Source organism: Pogoniulus pusillus, chromosome 26 (genome assembly GCF_015220805.1).
Source record: "Pogoniulus pusillus isolate bPogPus1 chromosome 26, bPogPus1.pri, whole genome shotgun sequence".
Lineage (NCBI taxonomy): Eukaryota > Metazoa > Chordata > Aves > Piciformes > Lybiidae > Pogoniulus > Pogoniulus pusillus.
Genome location: NC_087289.1, coordinates 8,340,373 through 8,359,322, shown reverse-complemented (window position 1 = coordinate 8,359,322; position 18,950 = coordinate 8,340,373). Strand labels below are relative to the sequence as shown.

Sequence of the window (18,950 nt, the reverse complement as noted above, 5' to 3'; positions counted from 1 at the left end):
AAAGGATATTTTGTTTTCTTGCTTCTTATTACTAGTGTTTCATATTATGCAGGGCAAAGCCTGTTATCTTGTTTTGGAATTCAGTTTGTTTTGAAATTTATAGAAGTGTAAACTTGGGATTTAATAGCAAAGCTTATACCACATTTGTGATTGAACACATTTTAATACTGGCTTAGAATGTAACATTTCAGAAATTATATGTTTTTCCCTCTCACTCCCCTTTCTTACAAAAAGAGCAGGGGAAAGGAAACAAAAGGACTTGATGTTGGAGAGGAAGAGGGGAGAGAAATTATGTTTTGAATCAGCTCTGGAGTAGTTTATCATTTTCCATTATCCATCAAGAAAGCACAGGAAGACTAATGTGTATTTCAGCATCTAGGTTGAGTGTCTAAATTCAGGCAGTACAAGCATATCTATTCCCTTTTGGTAGCAAACAGTTGTACATAGCAGTGGTAGAGTCTTGTCAACTGAAATACTTGTTCTGGAGTTCTCTTAATTGTTAAATATCATTGTTATGAGTGCATAATAGGTAAACTATTTCTGCTTTGTAAAGCTTATCCAACTCAAGATGTGGGGAGAACAGTAGTTGACTAACCATGCAACAGTACAGTTGAAAGCTTCCATTTGAACGTTTATGCACAAATAATTACTAATGCAAGTAATCTCATTAAAGTAAATGGAATTACATCTTGAGACAGAGGGCTTGAGAAATGAACTCTGCTACATAACTCTGTGCCAGAGTTCAGTCTTCTGGGATGCTTGTCACCATAGCACAGGTCATTTAAAACTATTAATTTTTATGCTACAATTTTTCTCATGCTTCTTCAATACTGTAGGTTTTGCCATTGGCATGCCCGTCTGTGAATTCGACATGGTTAAGGATCCAGAAGTACAAGACTTCAGAAGAAATATTCTCAATGTTTGTAAAGAAGCAGTGGATCTTCGAGATGCCAATGCACCACACAGTAGAGCGTTGTATGTCTATCCTCCAAATGTAGAGTCTTCACCTGAGCTACCCAAACACATATACAATAAACTAGATAAAGGTAAGATAAATATTCACAGTAGGAACATGATTTTTTTAGTGATTGAAATCAAAGAGCCCAACTGGTAGCTGTACTTAACATAGTTAATTGCTGGTTTAGTAAATTCTAGCAACATCTTATACCTTAAGTTATTCAGAATAACTTTCTTTAATAGTGTAGACTCAAGAGGAAGACAACATTAAAAATTACTTTTTTTTTTTTGCTATTGCAAGAAGTAGCTCTTGAAATATAAATTGATAAACAAAGCTGTTGTGGTTTTGGTTTTGTTTAATGTGTAGAAACAGCTTGCTGGGTTTGTTTTTCTTTTTCTCTGATTCAGAAATTTGAAATTAAATGATGCTGGATCATTGAGTTATCTTGCAGTCCTCAAATATGAAACAGTTATTACTGATTCATTGAAGGTTAGGTAGGCAGTAGTATTTTGTTAACAAAAGTATTCTTAACCTCAAGGACTTAAAAGCATGAATTTGCACTAGAGTCAAAGCTAAACTGAGCTCATGTAGTGTTAAACCCTTTGGCATTTTGGGCTCTGAGTCTTGTCTACATCTTGTTTCTGTAGTAGTGCGAGCAGTTCTCAGTGCTGCAGGGATGGGAGTTACTTTAGGGCTTCTTGGGGGTATGTTTACTGTTTTGCTTATTTGTTTCAAAACTACTGATAATGGTAGACTTAACGTTGTTTTATGTTTATTCTAGGGCAAATTATAGTGGTGATATGGGTAATTGTCTCGCCAAACAATGATAAACAGAAATACACCTTAAAAATCAACCATGACTGTGTGCCTGAGCAAGTTATTGCTGAAGCAATTAGGAAGAAAACACGAAGTATGTTGCTGTCAACTGAACAGTTGAAACTTTGTGTCTTGGAGTATCAGGGCAAATATATTTTAAAAGTGTGTGGCTGTGATGAATACTTGCTAGAAAAATATCCACTGAGCCAGTATAAGGTGAGTAACATAGCAGATTGACTTTGAAATACACTGAAATAATCCAAATTTGGGATGAAGGAAGGTGATTGATGTAATGACTGGCTTGCTTTTTCCTTAAATTAATCCAAAACGTAGGAAGTGTATGCATCTTTACATGAATTGGCTGTGTGCTTATTTGTTGCTGTATGTGCTTCAAAACAGAAAGGGGAAGAGAAGATAATTTAAATGAGAACTCGTATCACTAATGTGATTTTTCTTCTTTGGATGAAGAAGTCTATCTCTAACTTTAGTGTTAAAATCAGTACTCTCAGAAATAGACTTCTGATGGTAAGAGGTGAGTTAATGCTTGAATGGACTTTATGTGGTACAGAAGGTAAGTCAGTCAGATGTTAAACTGAATTTATTGTTGCTACTCTGAATCTTGCCTTTTCCTGCTTTTGATGTGGAAGACAGCTAAACAAGCTATATGTTTTCACATTACTTCTATCTGAAATGTTTTGTCTTATTAATGGAGTGACAAACTTATGTGGTGATCTAAGTCATTATTAAAGCTTCCTTACAGCTATCTGTCCTTCATTGCCTGGGTTTTATAAGTGCTGTGAGTGTGTGACAGAACTGCTGACAGAAGAGCATCTCAGCAGCCCTCTGGAGCAGACAACAGTGTTACCTTTTAGATTTCCTGACAGACTGCTGCTGCTTCCTCTTTGAGAAATGTATTGTTTTAATAAATACTTTCTATTCCTTCGTCTAAAATGGTTGACAATTTGCCCTCCAGAGCAGCAGAGGAAAGAAAGGGGCTGGAGGATCCTGGATAATGGGAAAGGCAGCTCTGTTCTTGGGGAGCAGGGGAGCAAGTGCAGGCATACATGAATAATTCCACACAGTCATCTTGAGATCAAACACCAGACCTATTTGATCTAGTGTGGTTTCTTCAGAAGTGCCTGGTGTGCCTTTACTGTGCTGCTAAAAAAGCTTGCTAATTATACTCCAGGGCTGGACCTGTCTTAACACATTGTGTGTTATGGTACTCTTGCCAGACAGTGCTCTCAGTATTCGGTCCCAAACAGACACCGTACAGGCTTGCAGCTAGAGTCTGTCAGAACCAGTGCTGAGTGTAAGGCAATAAGCAGAACTGAGCTGAAACTGAGTGTCTGTCATTTATCTTGTGCTCTCTGCCTGTGGCTACAAGTATCAGTCACCTGTGCTAGGTCTGCACAGTAGGCTAGCACAGCAACATGCTATGCAAAAGCAGCAGAGCTGCTCCCCGGAACTGCTTTCATCTGAAAGCAGTCTGCTTTGTGCTGCCCTGTGCTGGAGCCTAAGGGGCATGATGAGAAACCCGACTTGTCATTTTGTCAGTTCTGCCCTCTCTCTCTAGTTGAACCTTCCACTGTTGTAAACATTAATCATATCTCAGAGTTGATATGGAGCACTACTGTGCGAACCTACCCAGTAATGTGTTCAAAGTGTTGAATGTTATAAATGTAATAAACACTGCAAAGAGTATATATAAAGGGCCAATGATTAGCTCTTCAAATATGCTTTTACTCTTGTAATTATCTGAATATTTTTAGGTACAGATTACCAAGAGTGTACATTTATAAAACATAACTGAATTTTGCTTTCATTTTCTTGCAGTACATAAGAAGCTGTATTATGCTTGGTCGCATGCCCAATCTGATGCTCATGGCAAAGGAAAGCCTATATACCCAGCTACCATTGGACACCTTTACCATGCCATCTTATTCTAGACGTATCTCTACAGCTACACCCTACATGAATGGAGAAGCTACAGCCAAATCTCTCTGGACTATAAGTAGTGCTCTCAGAATACGAATCCTCTGTGCAACATACGTAAATGTGAACATTAGAGACATAGACAAGGTAATGCAAATGCTGTAGACACTGATTATGGTTTGCAGTAGCTCATGTTTTCCCTCCTGAGTTTTCTGTTTACTTCAAAAAAGTAGTGTTATTTAACATGTTAGAAAACTGAACCACTGAGTTATTTAAGTTTGAGCACCCAGTTCTAAAAAATGTGCAGGTATTTTGGCATCTGGAAGACTCTTGTATACTACTTAAAAGGCACAGGTTGTGTTATTTAGATAAATATTCTGCCTGATAGGAGCAGTACTCGGTTTGCATAGTTGACTTGAGATTAGTGTAATGAACAGAAGAAGAAAATCCATCTTGTTGTTTATTTTCTAAATAATAGTTATGTCTAAATATGTGTTACAGTAATAGAGAATACTTTTGATGAGGGAATGCTAGATAGTGTGCTGGTATCTTTGTTTTCAAAAGGAGAGGTATGGGAAGATCAAAGAGAAAAGGAAGGCAGGCTGCAGTCCTGTTGAAGCCATACTACAAGCCTGGCTCTCTTTCTCAGAATCAGTTTGGTCTTTTCTTTCAGTTTAGCTTGGTGCAGGAAGAATTGAAAATCAATTTCAGGTTTCTTTGGAGTTCATTTCAAGGTTGTTATTTTTAAAAGCTAGTTTGTCAGTTAATGAGGAAGAAGAGGGAAACTTTTTTTTCCAGAAGAGTAAGCTTATAGCCCTTGCTTCAAAACTGGCAGAGCATGAATGAATTTGGGTTGTGGGGAGGGTGGGGCTGTTGGTTTTGCAATTTGCTTTTGTGTTTTACTTGATGGAAATTCAAAGTTAATATGTTGTTCATAGTTAACAATGTCTGATGATGGCAGTGAAGAATGTTGTTTAGAGTACCACTTCAAAGACAGTACTAACGTTACCATTGTTTTCAGATCTATGTCAGAACAGGTATCTACCATGGAGGGGAGCCTTTGTGTGACAATGTGAATACTCAAAGGGTACCTTGTTCTAATCCAAGGTAAGCCAAGTACCTGAGCAAATACAGAGGACTTGACTTCCAGAGTATCACAAATTACAGCACTGAAGGAGTAGAGGCTCAACTTAGCCTCTATTCAAATAGGGCTCCTTGCTGGCAATTTCTCACCTTTAAGTTTTGTAAAAATGCTGTTAGAAAACTTCAAAATAGAACTTGTTTTCTATACTTCAAAGTAGAATTAACTTCGTTCAAACACAGATATTCTGTTTTATACCTAAGAGTACAGTCTTTTTACTGAACAGGTCTGGTTTATCTGTGTTTACAGTTGCCTCAAACTACACACTAATGACAATGCTGTAAAACCAGCACAGCTGTAGATGGCTGAGCTCTAGTTTTGCCTCCAACACATGTTCAGATTTCACTTTCAGTATGAAGCAACATTATGTCACTTAACCTCAAGATTTGTTCTGGTGAGGTTACACAGTATGTTCTAAAGCAGAGCCACAGACTCTGGAGAGTTAACATAAAAGTGACTGCCAGATCTGGGCTGTTTATTTTCAGGAGACTTGGCCTGCCACCAGTATTATCTGCAATAATCACATGAACTTGAAGTGCAAAAAGAAGTTTTATATGAGCATATATCAACATTGAGAATGAGTATCTAAAAGATGTTCCTGTAACTGACTAATGAGGATGTTCAGCATCTGCTAGGGTTAAACACAATGTGTTCAGAAATATTTCCTGAGAGGCATTTTGTGTCCTTATAATGCATTTAGAAACTTACTCATAGGAAACAGAGACAAAAGTATGAATAGATTCTGTAATTAGAAGGCCTAATAAATGTATGTATTTGTTGAAAAATAACCTCTCCTGACTTGCCCAAATATAGCTATTCTGGAACTGACAGTTTAACTGGTTTATCTCCTTGGAAAGGTGATAAAAGGCATGGCTTGAAAACTTGGGTATAATTACACATGTCTGTATTGTATGGAATACACTCATAAGAAAAGTGGGCTAAAGATTGTATGGCAATTTCTTCATACTCAGAGAAGGGCTTGGGCAGCTATTAATTTGTAAAACTTCACTTCTGGTACCTACAGACACTGAAAGTTAATGCTGTTCTTGGAAGCTGCTGCTTCTCCCAGATGAGAAACTCAGTGTGGCAATCCACTTAGGAAAACAAACTGTGTTCAGAAGTTGCTCTCCAAAAGCATAGCTCTACAGATTGAGAGATAAAGACTACTTGGAGAAGTTAATGCAAACAGAGTATTTATTCCTGTATAATCAATCTGTGCTCATGTTACTGTGGCAAACAGAATATCTGCTTTGGATTTCTGTGTTCTATTTCTGTTCTGTAGTCCCATCTTGAAGTTCTCTATTTTCTAGCAGTTAAAATTCAGTTGAGTTCTGAAAGCTATGCCACATTTTTTTTCCCCTTGCCTTTTTTCTCTGAAAGAAAAATACTTCACAAACTAAACCTTACATTGGTGTAGCACATAGGCAAATCCATTTTCTCTAGGTCATACCTACAGTGACAACAGTAGTCAGTAGGAGTGAAAGTGAATGAACCTATTGGTAAGTTTGCAGGCATTGAACCTTGCCTGACTTTTCAAACAGTGTTGGTACTTTGAGGCTAGCTGGGCAAGTCTGCATTCCCAGGAGGAGTAGATGTGGGCAAATGCATGCAGGAGGACCCTTCTACAGTAAGAAAGTGTATGATTGATGCACACATACGGGTAGAGTAGGAATATGAAAAAATGCTATTGTCTCTATGCTCTCCTTTAACCTGGTTTGATTCTGCTTTTTAAACCTTACAGGTGGAATGAATGGCTGTTGTATGACATGTACATTCCTGATCTGCCACGTGCTGCTCGCCTCTGCCTTTCCATCTGTTCTGTTAAAGGCCGGAAGGGTGCTAAGGAGGTAAAATACTTCATGGCTTTAATAAGCTAACAACCAAAATCTACTTCATTGAAATATGGGAAAGCACTGAACTGTTCAGTTCAGAGTAGCGCCATGAAGATGTTCAGAGGGCTGGAGCACCTCTCCTATGAGGACAGGCTACAACAGTTGAGGTTCTTCAGCCTGGAGAAGGCTTTGAGGAGACCTTGTAGTGGTCTTCCAGTATCTGAAGGAGGCCTACAGGAGTTTCTTATGCCCAATCTGAATCTATTCTCTTCCAGTGTAAAACTAATGTCTTTCTCCCTGTCACTGGAGGCCTCAAAAATTGTCTCTTCCATTGCATCGAGTTACTTTGATGTGGGGAAGATGTTAGTACGAATTTACAAGTGTTGAGACATCCTCCAAAATGACTGCCATGAGAGTCATTCATACAGAGTTATGGTACAGCTTCCACAACTTGCCTTCAGCTACTCTGGGGTGCTTTACTCTACATGCATTAGTAGATGACACTGAAAAATTATCTTTTTAATCTCTTTAAGGAGCACTGTCCACTGGCTTGGGGGAATATAAACATGTTTGATTACACAGACACTCTTGTGTCTGGGAAAATGGCTTTGAATCTTTGGGCAGTACCTCATGGGCTGGAGGATTTGTTGAATCCAATTGGTGTTACTGGATCAAATCCCAATAAGGTAAGTACGTGCGTGCCAGTTTCCTCTTCAGGAGTACAACTTAGAAATAAGACTGTATTCTAAGTAGTATCATTCCACAGAAGAAGTAATTTAAATTCCCTTCATATAGGAAACTCCCTGTTTGGAGCTGGAATTTGATTGGTTTAGCAATCCTGTAAAGTTCCCAGATATGACAGTGATTGAAGAACACGCCAACTGGACAATATCCCGGGAGCTGGGCTTTAACTACAGCTGTGCCGGGCTGGTAAGGCAAACTCCCCTTCCAAAATTAGCTCCTGAAATATGGAAGTATTATTTATTTTGCTTGGTGTATTAGTTATAAAGAGAACTTTTTTTTCTGTATCCTGATTTATCACAAAAGTAAGAAATCAGGTTTTTTATTTATGTAGCAAAATGAATACGTTCTCAGTTCTTTACATTGCCTGTAAACTGAATGAATGTTTCACTGAACAACCAAAACACTTGGAACTTTCTTACTGTGCAAACTATTACAGCTTTTTTGACATTAAAGTACTTAGTTTAACTTTTCAGAAGTTTAAATTCTCCTTCGGTGATGCTGTTCTATTTTGTTGCAATTCTGTGTCTACAAAGTAGGCTTTCTTCTGTAATCTAAAGGTGCTTATAACTCTTTACTGGCTGTTTAAGGAGCTGGTTATGGCCTTAAATATAGGGAATTCTGGGGAGATTGATTGGCATACATGTGGGAGTAGTCCTCGATCACTTCCAAGAAGAAAAGAATGTGATGATTAGCTTTTTGGTGATATTCTGAGTTTTTTTAAGAGTACATTTTGGATTATTAAAATGAGAAAAAAGGGAAGCAGTAGAGGTCAAAAAGGTATGGGTTTAAAGACAAGGTTGTGAAATTAGTTGGTATGTTTGACATATTCTTCTGGAGGCTGGTTCAAAGACTTCAGAGTTTCCCCAAGACCAAGCTTTGTGGTCTGTGTGAGGAAGAGTCTCAGCATGGAAAGTTTCACTGTGGCAAAAAGTGCTTTAGGTGTCAGTAAGTTTCCAGCTTGAGATTTTTTGTGATATTTTAAATACTCCCATTTCAATATATGTTGAACAAAGGGTTTGTATGCATTCGATTTCTCCTGATACTCTACAGGAAGTCCATCACAGATTAGCATATCTGCTGATGATCTATATTGTGACTGAGCAGTGCTGCAGGTCTCTGAACAAGTGCTTAAGAGCAGCTTCTTTGTAAATGACATTTTTTTGCTCTAACACATTCTGTATCCTGGGTTTGTATATGTTAAACTTAATGTTCAATTCCATCTGTAGGAAAAAAAAATCAGAGAATGATGAGGAGAATAAGTTCTTATTTCAGTGACAAAGTAGTAATCAACTTACACTTTATTCTACCTCAGATTTCTTTAATTATAAAGTATCAAATTATCTATTTTCAGTGATAATCCTTGCAAGACCATAGAAGAAGGTCATAGTGGTTACAGAGAAAGTCTGTTTACATCAGTGACTTAGCTGACAGGGAAAGAAACAGTATTGCTGCTTTAGTCTTTCTCATTATTCATGCTGCTTTTCTTTCAATCCTATTTATTATCTGTCAAAATCGTCTTTAATTTTCTTTTTTTGAAATCATGCTTCATTAAATGCTACTTAAGTTTGAACATCACTATTCTCTCAGTGTTCTTTTTGTCCCCTTTTTCATGTGTTGTATCTTCAGATCTGAAGCTAAACTTTCTATATTCAGGTAGCGTGCATATATTTAGCTCTTTGTAATATTGGTTATATTTAGGCAGTTAAAGGCAATATGTTGGTACTCATTTGAGTACTAGATCATTACGTAGCATTGGCCTTATCTGAGAGAAGTGAAAAGTGCTTGTCTGAAATGCTTAAAATATCAGCAAAGCAATCACTGAGGTCTGGTTTCTATAGAAATGGTTTTGTTATGATACAGAGTATAACTGTTTGAAATGCATTACACTGCATTTAAAATAATGCATACTTGTAAGAAATAATTTATAGGCCCATTAATATCTCAAATATGAAGGAATTTTCAAATATTAAATCTAATTTACTGTCCCACAATTCATAGAATTTCAAGTTTTTGGTGTTGACCGCAACAGGATAAATGCATTTCCCTTCTGGGATTGACCTAAACTATGATCTTTCTGACCCACTATGCAGGTACAATTTACACTTTTTTGACTTTTAATTTGCATTTAAGGATGACTCTTTCAGAATCAAGATGAATATGTACAATTAAATCACTTGTTCAGTATCAAGTATTTGATCTTGTATCAGGAGTAGTATAAAGTCATTTTTCCATTAGCATCCTTAACAGAATAACTCTGACTTTGCTACTTGCAATGTATTCATTACCATAATGCTTAAGAATGTGTTCTAGAAATTTCCCTGTGCCACACAGTCCTGAATAATTTCCCTCCCCTTTTAAGTCCAGTCCACATGCTTCAGAATGGTAATTACAAAACCCACATTGGGGCAGTAAGATCTTGCACTATCACACAGCACGAGGTACCTGTGATTCTTAACATTGGTAGATGTGAGCTTGAAGGCCAGAATATTTTTGTCCTGTGTAATAGTTTTGAATCATGAGGTGACATAATTTGTGTGCATAAAGGTACACATAGAGTATGTTTGGTATGAAGTAAATAACAGGCAGTATAACTGGATAACTCTTTCTGTATTTGTGCATGTTCTTAGAAGTTTTACCACTTCACCTTTTAAAAGGTGTATTGATCTTCTACCTGGAAGTTTGAGATAGTTCTTCAGGTTTTGGCTTTTATTTTGGGGTTGGTTTCTTATGCTGTTTTCTATTGTGTTTTTTTTTAAGCTAGATGCATTGGGAAAACTTTCTGCATAAGACACATAGGTGCTTTGAAGTACCAGTTCAACCAGTTGAAAATTTTAGTCAACACAACTGGCAGACAAAGCTCACTTCATTCTTGCTTATTATCTTGTTTAATATACTTGGTAGAAATTGCCTTAGGAAACAGCAGAACAAGAGGTGAAGCACCGTGGTTCTACAGTTGAAACAATTTGAACTTGGGAAAAACACTCATCTTAGTCTTTTGTAGTAGTAGACATCATACAGATGTGAAAATAGGAGTTCACTTCAAAAAATACCATTTTGACTCTTGTAAATGGTTTTGGGAAAGCTTCATCTTAAGTGTGAAACTCATTTGTTAAAGTTGTATTTTAAGGCACAATAAAAGCTGCTGAAGATTTTTCCAGTGTGTTTGATGTAAGTCAAAACCTCAGAAACTGTAGTTTTTCATATGCTGCTTTGCAAAAACCATATAAATGAGCTAAGAAGTAGAAAGTATAGAGAAAAACAAAACTGGGTACACAAGCTGTGAAAAATCCAGCAACTGTAATAGTTTCAGTGCCTCTGCCATTGATCTAAGCTGGTTCTACTAAGTGAAGCCTTAGATAAAATTAGTATCAGTGTGCACCAGTTCTGTTTTCTGTGCTCTTTGGGGAGTATCTTGTACTAATTCTAGTTAATGTTTTCCATTCTTGCTATTACTCAGGCTTTCCTACAGCGTTCTGCCTCTTATTTACCAAGCTTCATCCCCCATATTCCACTTCATTCAGTTCGGATTCTTTTTTCACTCTGTTCATCAGCTCTCATTTCGTGCTGTTATTATTCATTAGATGCCAACTGCTGCTGTTTTTCCACATAGCTGGTTTAGTTGAAATGCATCTCTCCTTGTCCCAGTAATGGCTAAAAGCAGTTGTAGAAATCCAAGGCCCAGTCTTTCACATCTCTCTATTTCAAAATTTTAAATCCTTGGTTGTAACAAAAGGAAAGAACAAGGTAGTATTGCATAGAAGAGGCTGTATAATGTTGCTGTGCTGTTAAAATACTTCATGTATGTTGTATGACCACAGAGGATGTGTGGAGGGTGAATGGGCTGCTTTCTCTCTGCAGAGTAACAGAATAGCTAGAGATAATGAACTAAGAGAAAGCGACAAGGAGCAACTTCGAGCCATATGTACACGAGATCCTCTGTCTGAAATCACTGAGCAGGAGAAGGACTTCCTCTGGAGCCACAGGTATTTAAAAGTCAAGCCAAAGAAAAAGCTTTGTGTATGGAGATACTAAAACCTGCCTGGATGCATTCCTGTGTGATCTACTCTAGGTGATCCTGCTCTGGCAGGGTGGTTGGACTAGGTGATCTTTGGAGGTCCTTTCCAACCCCTAACATTCTGTGATCATAGACTTCATCCCAGTCACTTTGAATTCATCATGGTCATCCTGAACTTTGCTCCCTTTGCTTTATTCTGTATTGAGGGTTAGTGTTTTATAAAAGGCTTTTAAAGCATTCTATGTTTTGGTGCATTAGTCCATAGAGAAAAGTAAGCTGTGGAATTAGTTTACATTTTCCCTGTTACTTCAGTCTTCCCTTTGCACATGGATCAAGACACCACCTTATGGTATTGATTGGATTGTGCCAACAAAGGAACAGTGAGATATGGTTATTGAAACAGAAATGATATTTTATACATACAGCCTTTTCCTCTTTTGCAGGCACTACTGTGTGAATACTCCAGAAATTCTGCCCAAATTACTTCTGTCTGTTAAATGGAACTCTAGAGATGAAGTGGCCCAGGTAATATACAGCACAACTACTTGAACCCTCACTATGTTATTGATTTGTCAATAACACTTAAATGTGATGTGTTGTTGACATTCCTTTTATAGTGGGTAAAATAGCAAAGTCAGCTGGCAGCTAACATCAAATTGTTTGAGAGGGGAGTGGCAGGTAAAGAGCTGCTGTGCATTTGCCATTTGTGTCTGATACCGTCTAATGGCTATGTATTACTTTCTTCCTAATCAATGCAAACGTGCACTGTGCTTGGACTTCTTGTCCACAGATGTATTGTTTGGTAAAGGACTGGCCTCCAATCAAGCCAGAGCAAGCAATGGAGCTTTTGGACTGTAATTATCCAGATCCCATGGTGCGAGCTTTTGCAGTTCGGTGTCTGGAGAAGTACCTGACAGATGACAAGCTGTCCCAGTACTTAATCCAGCTGGTACAGGTACATAGCATGTTTTGGTCTACTTTGTGCCTATATTCACAGGGGCTTAAAATGCAAAAAAAGACAATGTGGAAAAGGTCATCAGTTTGCATTGTGGGTTATTCAGTAGGAGGAGATGAAATGCGGTTCGTTTTCTGTAGTGCTGGGGGTTTGCTTGCTGATAATAAATGCCAAAGTTTTGCAGAGATGCAGAACTGTTCTACCAGCTGGCACAGGCAGCTATTTCAGCTGTCCCAGCATATGGGAAAGTATGAGCAAATGCATCTTCTCAACATTTTGAGCAGGTTGAGGCTAAAATATTTGGTAACAATAAAAGAAGCATCAGATGGTAAGCTCTTGAAATAGAGGCAGATAGTGTTGAAATCCTAACGCATGAAACTATTGATATCAAGTTCAGTCATTCTACATAATTTCATGTAAAACATAGATTGGTTTTTTGTTTAGCTGACTTTAATCTCTGTCTTGTTTATAGAAACAGCAGCTGATTTTTTTTTCTCTTTATCCTTAACTAGGTTCTAAAATATGAACAGTATTTAGATAATCAGCTTGTGAGATTTTTGCTGAAGAAGGCACTGACCAATCAAAGGATAGGACACTTCTTCTTCTGGCATTTAAAGTAAGCTTAATATCATGTTAAGGGGTGGTGGAATTCCTGTTAGCTGTAAGCAATGAGTTTTTCTAAAGTTTGGTACACGTTTTTATGGAAAGTATTAATTTTATTATCACTTATGTGTTGGTTGAGAGTTTGAATATACAGTCTGATAGAAGTCATTCTTTGAAGTTTCAAAAGCTCGGCAGTAATAGATACATATTCTTGTAAATTTTTTTAATCCACCAATGATTATTTTAAGGGTTGGTCTCTTCTCCCAGGCAACCAGCAACAGAACAAGGGGACACAGTCTCATGCTGTGCCAGGGGAGGTCTAGGCTGGAAGTTAGGAGGAAGTTTTTCACAGACAGTGATTGGTATTGGAATGGGCTGCCCAGGGAGGTGGTGGAGTCGCCATCCCTGGAGGTGTTCAAGAAAAGCCTGGATGAGGCACTTGGTGCCTTGGTCTAGTTGATTGAATGGGGCTGGGTGCTAGGTTGGACTGGATGATCTTGGAGGTCTCTTCCAACCTGGTTGATTTTATGGTTCTATGTTACAGGTATAGCTTCACTTTGGGCACCGTTGTGTGGTCTTGTCTTTAAGCTGTAACTGTTCTTCTTCTCTGCATAGGTCTGAAATGCACAACAAAACTGTAAGTCAGAGGTTTGGTTTACTTCTGGAGTCCTATTGTCGAGCATGTGGAATGTACCTAAAGCATCTGAGCAGGCAGGTGGAGGCTATGGAGAAGTTGATTAACCTCACAGACATTCTCAAGCAAGAGAAAAAAGATGAGACCCAGAAGGTATTATATAAGCTGTCTACATGGAAAAACTATTACAACTGAGTCACAGGAATCATGTAGAACTGTGTTTAATTTTATTACCTAGGAAATCATTAATGCTAGCTTCAGTAGACAGAATACTATCCTAGAAGCTGTAATATTTCCTGTGTGTTGCCATGGCCTCTTTTAAGGCAACAGAACTGAATTTAAGGGCTCCAGTTTGTGTTATGTGGCTGAGCACAGTTGCTTACGTCAGAACTGTGCAAATCCATGCTTTAAAACCAAAGCTTCTGTCATCTTTTTGCACGTAATTTGTGTTCTCAAAACCTGAATCTGATTATTTACCAGGTGCAGATGAAGTTTCTTGTTGAACAAATGAGGCGACCAGATTTTATGGATGCTTTACAAGGTTTTATCTCTCCTCTCAATCCTGCGCATCAACTGGGAAATCTTCGGTATCGTCTGCAGTTTTGACTTACTCTAGATACTTGAGTAAATGCTTAGTAGTGTTAACATTCATAATGTTAGGGTTAAATGTTAATGTGCTAAATGTTAGGATCTTCAAAATTAACTGAATAAAATTTGTGGCAGAGTAATTCCTAGAGTGAAGTAATTTCAATCTTAGTTTAACAAATTAGGGAATAACATGAGTTAGCTCTTCCTTTAAGGTGGCAGAGACCGTGGTTCTTTTCCATTTGTAATGAACACACTGCCAAAGCAAAATGTGCAATAAAACCAGCTTTTCCCTAAGGCTTAGCAAAGAGTTAACATTGCACTGACTAATTTAAGGTTGAAGATGAAAGTAGAAGTGCTTGGCTGTTGGTTATCCTTTCATCTTGAATGTTATACTAGTTCAAAGAGTTTGGAGAAAACAGGTAGAACTTACTAGGCTTACAGAAACATGGTTATGAGAATCAAACTGTGCCTATCTCACAGAAACTTTCTCTCTTTTATAGGCTTGAGGAGTGCAGGATAATGTCATCTGCAAAAAGACCCCTGTGGTTGAACTGGGAAAACCCAGATATCATGTCTGAGTTGTTATTTCAGAACAATGAGATAATCTTTAAAAATGGAGATGGTAAGAAAAACACAGGTGTAATCCAAAAGCTTTGCATCCCTTCATTTTCCTAAGCTACTATTTAGTATATTTTTTTCCTCAACATATGAGATATATGTCTTGGGGAAAAAAACAAAACAACTTCTAAAAAAATAAATCAACTGAGCAAAGCTATTTTCTGTGCTGGAAAAATTAACAATGCACAGATAAGTAGGTCTCAGTCCTGTACCAATTTTGTATGTTCTAAGATGCTCAGAATTTGAAGTTGGAGCGTGATACTATTTTAATAATTTTAACTTGAAACTATCTGCAGAATACCACAGATGTGTGTCTTTCTGTTGTCATGGGGTTTTAGTGTGTGCTTTTAAATGCCTTTGAAATCACCACCACAGATTTATTTTCATTCCTGACTACTCAAAATTGGAGAGAACAAAACCTGTGTTAAATTATCCTTACTTCCATGAGACATACTATTTGGAGGCAAAGTAAAATAAGATACAGTAGTGTTCTGGTGTCACAAAATTTGCAATCTGTGTATTTGACTCTTCCAGACTTACGTCAGGACATGCTGACACTTCAGATAATTAGAATTATGGAAAACATCTGGCAAAATCAAGGTCTTGATCTTCGGTAAGCTTTAGAGGTCATTCTCGAGCAATACTGTTCTTAATGGGATTTGCATTGGTTTGTTGGCAGAGATTGCTTCCGTTCTCCCAAGGGTAATAAACAAAATGCCTTCAATAGGCACATGTGTACATGCTAGAGTGATTTTTCATTTGTTTCTTTTTAATAACCTTCACTCAGCTAAACTCCTGGGTTGCACAGAGATACGGTAAAACCGCATTTGAAAAACCTTTGTCTAACTCAAATGGGTCTGAGGCACCTACATGCCAGGAATGGCTATGAGAGCTAACACACAGTAGTCACACTCTTGTCTGCTGATCATATCTGTAGGATTTTCTTTGAACAAGTTGCCAAACTTGCAGACCTGTTGAGGGAAGGCCTTGTGAAATGAAGATAGCAACTACAAAAAGTAGGTGTTACCCAGGCTGATCTGTATGCAGCTTCTCCACCTCTAAATAGTCTCTGGGTACAGTAGTTTCTGCAGAATGCCCTTCAGTGGAGACTATTCTGCTTGTGGAAAACTGATGCTAGACAGGTTGTGCTTCCAGAGAAGTTTGTTGTACGGTGCATTTTCAGATGGTGGTTCCTCTGCATTGTAAAGCAAGTATGTTCTTTGCACCTGCAGTTCTCATTTTCTTGCCATCTAGACAAACGGATCTACTGGTCTACATCATCTCTCATGCATCTGGACAGCTATTTTGTCTCTAGTATTGTAATGAGTGACGGTGTGGAAATCAGCAAAAATGTGTCTTCTTTCACCTCTTGCCAACGTTTTTCTTAGAGGCAGCATGGAGCTTTAGAAGCTGTGCTGGATGCTTAAAAAATAAACTAAATAGAAGCTCCCACTTTGCCTCATCTACTATACCGAAAGACTGAAGTGAGCATACAAAATGAGGCAGCTGATGGAGCAAGCTACAGATTTACATGAGTGGGGAAAAAAAAAATCTTTTGAGGATGTAGAAATTGTGACTTAGGCTACTAATCTATGTCTCTGTGGGATAGAACAGTGCAAAGTTTACACCACATCCTTAAGAATGGGTCTCATTGTTTTACTTGCACCTCCAAGTCAGGCTTCTGTTTAAAATTACAAGTTAGGTCAATAGCAATATACGTTTAGTACCTGCAAATAAAGCACTGTTAATTCAGAGAGGAGAAGCCCATCTCCCCAGCAGTCAGCCCTCCCACTGGCTAAGCATTGCACTGGTGTTCCTTACATTCTTAGATCTATTACAAAGCCAGAAGTTGTTGGTTATTGTTTTCTTTTACCATGACATCACAAAAAGACCCTTTTGGTATGCCAATGTTCCTAAAAAGCTGGTTTACTCTTTCACTCCAAAAAGGTAACTGGGGGAGAGAGAAAGACTGTTTTTAGGTATGTGACCCACCCTCTCACAGATCTTGTAACAGTGGATAAGAGGGTAATAGACATGTTTCTTTTAGTCCTTGAGTAAAAGACTGGGTTTGACATGATTTTTTCAGATAAAATGTTTTGAACATAAATACAGACTATGGAGAAGTGGTAGTAAGAGACTTTTGAAAGAAAAGACAAACAGAGGAAATAATTTCTTCTGCTTCTCTAAAGGAGGGTATTTCACAAGGTCTCTGGACAGCTTGTTCTTTTACATACGAAGTATTACCTGCTGCTTGCTTACAGAACCCATGAAATCCTAACATTTGTTTTCTGAATGCTTAGATTGCATCTCTAGTGATGCACACTGAATGTAGTTGAATAGTCTCACTAAATCACACTGAATGCCCTTTTAAGGTCCTTTCCAATATACTCCCCAAGGCCTGCAAGAACACAGTAATAAAATTTTGCCTTAACCTTTTGTCCAGATATAAAACTGAATAACAACATTGGATACAGTGACTGATAGGTTACTGTACTAAGATCTGACACAGTTTTTTTTTCCACACAACCAATGACAGTACAGCTATAAAACTTGAAACAGGTTTTCATGACCTAAAGTAACAGGTAACATTTATTGGATAAGGGTTATTAAACATGCTTGCTGTCTTAAAATGTTAACTAGATTAAAATAACTAAGCAACTTCTGTGTTTCAGGATGTTGCCTTATGGTTGTTTATCTATTGGTGACTGTGTGGGACTCATTGAGGTAGTGAGGAGCTCTCATACGATCATGCAGATACAGTGTAAAGGAGGCTTAAAAGGAGCGCTGCAGTTCAACAGCCATACATTGCATCAGTGGCTCAAGGACAAGAACAAAGGAGAAATGTGAGGTTTCCTCTTGCTTGTTTTTCATGCTCGTGTTTTTTTTTGATGGAAACTTTAAGGACTGAAGTTCATCAAATAGGAAATTTTATCCACCTGGGTTTGGATGCTTTTTAATCGTGCCCTCATTTGCCTGGTATTCGTTCTTGTAGCTCTTCTAATGAGTTTGGGTGGTTATGTGACTTATCAGTAGTTTAGCATAATTTGAAGACAGAAATATGAGGATCTGGGTTAAGTCTTCATTTTAACAGTAGCTCATCAAATGAGAACTACTGACCTTCAAAAGAAGGACAGTGACTTTAATGGCTAGTTTACTGTCATCTACCTGTAATTGCTTCTGTTGTCAGAGTATGCTGAATTTATCACTTCATCAAAGGAAGGAAGAAGTCCAGGGATTCTTTTGTCTTCTCTTAACGAAGCAGTTGATTCTTGCTCAAAAGGAAGCTGGGGAGGAACCAGATTTGCACATTTTTATAGTTAGAATATCTGTAGGAAAATGTCACCTCTTTTTGTTTTCAATAGGTATGATGCAGCTATCGACCTGTTTACACGTTCTTGTGCTGGCTACTGTGTTGCTACCTTTATACTGGGCATTGGTGATCGCCACAACAGTAACATCATGGTAAAAGATGATGGACAAGTAAGATGAGTTTGGTTGTTTTGTTTTTTCTCAAAACATAGCCTAATGTCATCGTACTGAGATCTTTGAGTTTGTTTAAAAAAAAAAAAAATCACAGAATGTCAGGGGCTGGAAGAGACCTCAAAACATCATCCAGTTCAACCCCTCTGCCAGAGCAGGATCACCTATACCAGATCACACAGGAATGTGTCTGGGTAGGTTTTGAATATCTCCAGGGAAGGAGACTCCACAACACCCTTGGGCAGCCTATTCCAGTGTTCTGTCACCCTCACAGTGAAAAAAATCCTCCTCATGTTTACATGAAACTTCCTGTGCCTCAACTTCCACTCAAATAATCACTTGAATTAAAAATTCATTGTCAATTTTACTATGACATCATTTAAAACAAGAACTACTAATCTTTAGAATACCTTTCTGTCTTTTTAAGCTGTTTCACATTGACTTTGGACACTTCCTCGATCACAAGAAGAAGAAATTTGGCTATAAAAGAGAGCGTGTGCCGTTTGTCTTAACACAAGACTTTTTAATAGTGATTAGTAAAGGAGCCCAAGAATGTACCAAAACAAGGGAGTTTGAAAGGTGAGCCTTTTTTTGTTTAAACATTTAACTTGCAAGTGTTTTGTGTCAAAAA

At 37.9% G+C, this 18,950-nt stretch overlaps 1 protein-coding gene and 1 long non-coding RNA gene across 5 annotated transcripts in view; one reads left to right on the top strand and one right to left on the bottom strand.

Moving 5' to 3' along the window:
- PIK3CA (phosphatidylinositol-4,5-bisphosphate 3-kinase catalytic subunit alpha) overlaps window positions 1–18,950 on the top strand; it is a 44,270-nt gene that overhangs the window by 18,268 nt on the left and 7,052 nt on the right. For all 4 annotated transcript variants that reach the window (XR_010307222.1, XR_010307221.1, XM_064165691.1 and 1 more), the window contains exons 3-20: window positions 837–1,046; window positions 1,740–1,990; window positions 3,611–3,856; window positions 4,731–4,816; window positions 6,592–6,697; window positions 7,216–7,368; window positions 7,478–7,612; window positions 11,285–11,409; window positions 11,885–11,966; window positions 12,232–12,396; window positions 12,909–13,012; window positions 13,615–13,786; window positions 14,114–14,220; window positions 14,722–14,843; window positions 15,374–15,452; window positions 17,512–17,682; window positions 18,202–18,319; window positions 18,747–18,898. Coding sequence is in view for 2 of the 4 variants with exons in the window: in XM_064165691.1 (XP_064021761.1) it covers window positions 837–1,046; window positions 1,740–1,990; window positions 3,611–3,856; window positions 4,731–4,816; window positions 6,592–6,697; window positions 7,216–7,368; window positions 7,478–7,612; window positions 11,285–11,409; window positions 11,885–11,966; window positions 12,232–12,396; window positions 12,909–13,012; window positions 13,615–13,786; window positions 14,114–14,220; window positions 14,722–14,843; window positions 15,374–15,452; window positions 17,512–17,682; window positions 18,202–18,319; window positions 18,747–18,898 (2,584 nt within the window). In the remaining 2 variants the exon portion in view is untranslated. The remainder of the gene's footprint in view (window positions 1–836; window positions 1,047–1,739; window positions 1,991–3,610; window positions 3,857–4,730; window positions 4,817–6,591; window positions 6,698–7,215; window positions 7,369–7,477; window positions 7,613–11,284; window positions 11,410–11,884; window positions 11,967–12,231; window positions 12,397–12,908; window positions 13,013–13,614; window positions 13,787–14,113; window positions 14,221–14,721; window positions 14,844–15,373; window positions 15,453–17,511; window positions 17,683–18,201; window positions 18,320–18,746; window positions 18,899–18,950) is intronic.
- Window positions 13,092–18,404, bottom strand: LOC135187177 (uncharacterized). The gene is made up of 2 exons (XR_010307223.1): window positions 18,005–18,404; window positions 13,092–13,616 (listed from the first exon to the last, which is right to left on the bottom strand). It is a non-coding gene; the product is annotated as an uncharacterized LOC135187177 (long non-coding RNA).